General features: G+C 33.9%; 1 protein-coding gene across 1 annotated transcript; it reads left to right on the top strand.

Annotated features, from left to right (window-relative positions):
• Positions 1-710: 710 nt before the first annotated feature.
• LOC147410727 (LL-diaminopimelate aminotransferase, chloroplastic-like) lies at positions 711-5,362 on the top strand. The gene is made up of 4 exons (XM_086420901.1): positions 711-849; positions 1,662-2,000; positions 3,898-4,050; positions 5,309-5,362. The coding sequence occupies exons 1-4, from the start codon at positions 823-825 to the stop codon at positions 5,360-5,362; spliced, it is 573 nt and encodes a 190-aa protein (XP_086277027.1). The 5' UTR covers positions 711-822.
• The last annotated feature ends 727 nt before the right edge of the window (positions 5,363-6,089 follow it).

The raw sequence follows: 6,089 nt of genomic DNA, 5'->3' as shown, positions 1-6,089 counted from the left end.
AGTTTATATATATATATATAAAATCTAATGTTTGATCACACCTTAGCAGTCTTAGGTGGAATGTGTCAAGTGGCTTGGTTTGTTACTGCATGATCTTGTATGATTGCAACTAGTGCTGTAAATGCAAAGCAATTGATAATGATACAATGAGGAGATGCTGAGCTGGATGAGTGGAAATACTAAGAAAGATGATTTTATAAATGAATCAATACTGAGCTGGATGATAGTGTTTGACTGTTTGTAATTTGGTGTTGGAGTAGCTTGTTTGGAGCTTCGTTGTTCTTTCTTTTCCTTTCCTTTTCTTTGCTTGTTCTTCCTTGTTGTATGGGTTAGTCCACTCAACCCACCTTATTTCTTTTCCTTTTTAGTAAAATTATCTTTATCGATAAAAAAAAAAAAAAAAAACCTATGAGTAGACCCCAAGAGGTGACAAACTAAGGGAAAGTTGACATTCACAAAGGTCAAGCGTCGTCAATATGGTGGATAGCTTTCCATACTTCGTCTTTCACCTTGTTTTAAAGGAAACGTTTCTCTCTACTAAATGATTAATGGATTTTTTTTTCGTGTATTTTTATAGATCGAAAAACAGAAGTGTTCTTTTCTGTCACAAAGATTTTTCAGGGAGACATAGGACTGGAGAGAATGGTTTATTTGATGATCAAGGAACTTTCCCCCCTCTTTTGATGAGGTAATGTTTAGAATCTCGAGCTTGCGTCTAAGTTTATGCTAACTATAGATTATCTACTATTACCCTGTAAAGAAGTTTGGCATTATATTTGTTATCCTCTTTTTTGGTAGGTCCTCTTTGGATCTAATGTGACAATGGCCGTGCAAGACCCATCATACCCGGTATCTTCTTGCAGCTTATATTCTCATTCATCTACGACACAAAATTTTAGTCACTTTCATATTAATGTTCAATTTTTATTTTTGAATTTTTTTGTATGTATTTATTTTTACTTTTATTGGAACCAATATTTCAAGTCTGGAAATGTAGATGGTGTACTAAGCATCATTTAAGTCATTTTCTTTTGATTGTCCTTGGATGAAGGCATTTCTCTATTCTATGTATGGTTCATCTCACCACCTGTGCGATATAAACGAAAGAAGTATTTGTTAATGAGTTCTACCACTAAATTTTTGCTCTTTCTTCTGCAATCTGCTATCTACATGGCAGACATGCAAGTGAATCTCTACAGACCATTCATTTATTGGGTCCAAGGTTATGAGGTTAGACCACAAAATCAGATTAGTTAGAATATTTTGATTGGTATATTTGTGAAAGCGAGATTTTGAAAACGTCTGTGGCATTACCCACACAGACTTCCCCACCTCACTGAGTTGAGACTTTCCTGATTGGTTAGGTGATCCTAACTGTCATGTCAATTGAATGACATTGGCCACCTACATGCATGTCATGTCTTCATAGTAAAGGATGAAAACATGAAGCATGAAGTATAGGGATGGAAGCATGAAGTATAGGGAAGTATACTTAATTGTGGCTCTCCAGTGTAGGGAATGGAAGCATGAAGTATAGGGATGGAAGCTTGAAGTGTGGCACTTCAATGTCAAATACTTAACTGTAGTTTGTTGACATTGCACAAGGTTAGATCCCTGCAAATTCTTTCTTTTCTAAATGTGGTAACTTTTCATATTTATAGGCATATGTTGATTCAAGTGTTATTATGGGCCAAACCGGTGAATTCCAGAAGGATATTGAGAAGTTTGGAAACATCGAGTACATGAGATGCACTCCTGAGAATGGTTTCTTTCCTGATTTATCAGTTGTTGCACGAACAGATGTAATATTTTTCTGTTCACCAAACAACCCTACTGGTTCTTCTGCAACAAGGGAACAGCTGACGCAGCTTGTACAATTTGCTAAGAAAAATGGATCAATTATAGTCTATGATTCTGCATATGCCATGTATTCATCAGATGACAGCCCACGATCTATCTTTGAAATTCCAGGAGCGAAAGAGGTCAGTCTGAAAATGAATGTGTGTGTGTGTATATATCTTTTTTTCATTTCCATAGGTTTCTTTTGGTGTTTAAGTGTGTCCTAATCCATATGTCTAGGCACGTGTATATGAATTTTAGATTTGTTTTACAATTATTGATATTTCAAGTAATAGTTCAACACGATCATGAGCATGATGGAATGCACAATACTGCCTTTTGTTTCATCATCATATCTACACCTTATTCCAATTACCGGGGGTCAGCAATATGGACCTTATTTTACCATTTAACTCTATTCAAGAACCATATCTTTAATCAAGTAAAATTCCTTCAAATCTTTGTCCAAGCAGTTTTCAGATCTTCCTCACTTTTGGAGCCCTCAACTTGCACTAAAATGTTCCTACTCAGCTCTCATTGGTGCTGTTATTGGAATTCTTTGAACATGCCCAAACCATCTTAAACAACTCTCTCGCATTTGGTAAGCTCTCTCTTTCTCTCTCTCTCTCTCTCATATTTCAGATTTTTCTTTTAGATTTTTGAACTTTTGGAGGGTTTTGTGCTTTTATTGAGTCTCTAGTTATTAATACTGATGATTTTTTAGTTATGCGTCAGTGATTTTTGAGTTGTTGTTGAGGGATTCAGTTTGTTGGTGATTATCACAAATTTATGGATTAGGGGGTTTAGAACATCTATTGATGATTTTTGTAGGATTTTGGATACGAGATAGCTGACAATTCCTACATCCTGAAACAAATAAAAAGAAATAGCATTTCAAATAGTTGAACAAGAAGAGACCAACACAAGGAAAACTAGAACAATTACCACGGAATGATACTATACTAAGTACCTAAATTCTCATTTATTTAAGAGAAAAATCACATACATAGTGGCTGATCAATAGGATCATCAAATAAGATTGATTTAGTTAATTTTACCTAGTGTGTTCTAGTTAACATGACTATTAAGAGTTAAACTTTTCTAAATGGTTAAAGTATATGGGGTGAACACGTTTTTCTGTTGTTTGGCCCAAAACAATTTCATATTCCTTACTCAACTAAACTCAAAACCCAATGCAACAAAGTAAATTCATTAGTAAGCATCTTACCCAAAGCAGATCTTCCCAAACTAAATGAGGATTCACGATTATAAAGAAACCTATGTACACAAAGGCATTAGGATGAATGGTTACCAACAAACATATGTATGGAAAATGCCTTTCATAACCATAAGAAGCTCATATTGATGATTAATGACTCATCCAACCTTGTATTTGTTCCATGTAATCTTCAACTCTATGTGACATATTCAAACTCTTTTGCCTATTCATTAGAAATCTCTAAAACCGTAATCTTCAACTCTATTTGAAGTTCATATTTGGAGCTAGGATCAAGGTTTTTGAATTCTTTAAACCTTTGAAGAAAATGTATCAAATGGGTTTAAGCTTAATAAACTTTTTTAGTTGGATTTAAATGTTCAACTACAAAGGATTGAAATAATGAACACAACAATCATTCGGTCCCAATATAAAAATTATTATAAAGTTTTAAACTTTCCTCTAAGGCTTGAACTTTGATTTCCAAAAAAACAAAAAACAAAATAATTAAATCAATAAAAACCCCACTTTTAACACAAAAGCAAGAACTTCTAATTTCGAACCAAAAACAGAACACCAACCTTTAATAGAAGTAAATGTATATCATCCAAAGTTATATGAAATTGGAGGTAATTTGTAATTCTCTGTTTGTTACTTATTTATAATGAAACTAGTGTTATTAGCTGCCAAGTGGTTCTTAGAGTTCCTGATGAAATACGTTAAGTCCCTACAAAGAAAACACTAGTAACTCATATTACAAGAGAGAGTAATGAATTACAAGTTTTTTCTCCATGAGTTTTATGCCATTGAATGATTGTATTATAGCATGACTTATGTGGCAGGACATCATTCTTATTGTTGGCATTTATTATTATTCTACGATGATCTTCGTGTGTAGGATAAGAGTTCCATATCCATTTCAATGGGGAGCACCTACATTTAATGGTGGTGAAGCATTTGCCATGATGCATGCTTCATTTGTAGCTCTTGTTGGGGTCAGTTTACTTTCTTCATTGTGCTAACACAACTAGGTACTCTGTTAGGTTTTTTTGCTACTCTCCTCATTTAGCTTGGAATTCTCTTCATATGGTTATCACTTTGCAATCCTATGTACCCCGTACACACAGTATTAAGAGCAGATTCATGTGAAAAAAGTTCTTCACATGAATGGAGGAGAAAAATAAGCCAACTATGCTAATAACTCCATACTTAAAGTATCTCTTCTCTCTCTCACACACACACATGATTGATGGATGACGAAGATCATCCTAACAACTGTTGTAAGCTATGAAATTTTTCAGAAAGGTCATAATAAAAAATTGTTTGTATAATCATAGAAACCTTAGTCCAAGCAATTCTCCACTAAATTTAGAGATATATGTAAATCAACACAGAAAGGATGGATATAAATTCCAATTTCTGACCCGGTTGTATAAATGTTATTAACGAAATCGTCTATTTTTTATTTTTGATAAAATGGCTGGCCACACTGACATACTAAACAGTTGCATTAACTACCTCACCTATATGCCTGTCCAAAAAATCCTTATGGAGTTGTAAAGGGGAAGATCAATACTTACATGACTGGCACTATTATAATCTCAAGATATGGAGATGTGGGTTCTCAAATCAATTCCAATGTTATGGCATTTTTACTTTGTGGTATTTGCTTTCTTAATGTAGGTCAAATTGTCACTCTCCCATTCCTCTCTTTGTTTTTGTTTTGATAGAAGACTGGATACTCTTTTTTCCTCTTGTAGGCCAAGATGAAACTAGATGAGAGCAAGCAAAGGAGGAATGACTGGGATGTTTATTTTTTTTATCGAGCTTTGAAAGTATTAGTGAATGTTTTCTTCAATAGATTAGGTGAGAAGATTATCTTTTATTAAAAATAATGAGGAACAATGTTTGCTACTGATTTGAAGAAACGATGTGGTATTTCATTTGAATCTTGTTAGGGGGATCCCAAATTCTGCAATTCTAGTAAACTAAGTATATCTCATAAATTGTTACTTATATTTATTATTTCTTCCTTGTATTATCTGCATTTGATCCTCTGTCATAAGATCCCATAATTTTTTCTTTTTCTTTTTGGTTCAAAGTTTTGTTGATCTAAGGATGACAGATCTTTCTCTAGTGTTACCAACTACACAAATTGATTAAGACTGGACTGACTTTTTGTCTATATGAATTATTTGTTGAGTGTCTGACAAAGCACAAGCCATGACTTTATATGTATGATGAATGTTGCAGACCAAGGGCAAAGGTAGACAGATATTGGTTTTATTCAGAGGACAAGAATTGTAGAAGTAGAAGGTGGATTGTCTTGCGGGAAATCACCTAGGTTTGTGCACCATCATCATCTCTATGTCTTTCATCCATCATCATAACATGCAAATAACATTGGGTCGTCTCATCACTTGAATATGCATCAAAACTCACACACATAGAAACAATAGTGATCTTGGGTCCTCAATTTAACACTAACAAACTAGTGCTACATAGTTATCAGTTACAAACTCAATTCTTCTGTCTATATTGTTTTCTTGTGCCTTGAATATATCAGTTAGGATCTAACTTGACTAGTGCTGCAGGTCACAAAATTTGGGTCTGTGAAGGTGGAGAAACTCATGGCGATAGAACGATAATCCCATGTCATGCACATCAGCTCCACGGTGAGAGTAATGTCTGTTTTCAATTTTTAATGTTGGTTCAATTTGTAACTATTAACTAATTTGAACTCTGTGAATCTTAGCTACTTAACAAGAGATATTATAAAATTTTGTATAAATGTGAACGTGAATCGAGTCTCTAACCACTCATTTACATAAATAGTGATGATAAGGAGGAGAGAAGTTTAAATAATAGTTTCAAATGGGTGCCACTTGTACCGTTTTTGTACCCATGAAAATCGTTACCCATGAGGCAATATTTTAGAATATCACAAGCACATAATTATACTCTATCCATGCTTTCTTTCTGTGTTTATTTCAAATTGTAGTAGTATAATAGTGGTTTATGTCCGTTGACATTG

This window comes from Akebia trifoliata, chromosome 1 (assembly GCF_017979445.1).
Source record: "Akebia trifoliata isolate Shusen 1 chromosome 1, ASM1797944v1, whole genome shotgun sequence".
NCBI lineage: Eukaryota > Viridiplantae > Streptophyta > Magnoliopsida > Ranunculales > Lardizabalaceae > Akebia > Akebia trifoliata.
The sequence above is the reverse complement of the archived record's forward strand: the minus strand, read 5'-3'. Positions and strand labels throughout refer to the sequence as shown.

Excerpts from the sequence above, each read along its gene's own strand:
- LOC147410727 (XM_086420901.1), top strand. The coding sequence starts at position 823 with ATGGCCGTGCAAGACCCATCATACCCG. Across the intron at positions 850-1,661 it reads TGCAAGACCCATCATACCCG|GCATATGTTGATTCAAGTGT; the intron begins GTATCTTCTTGC and ends TCATATTTATAG. Across the intron at positions 4,051-5,308 it reads CATTTGTAGCTCTTGTTGGG|ACCAAGGGCAAAGGTAGACA; the intron begins GTCAGTTTACTT and ends TGAATGTTGCAG.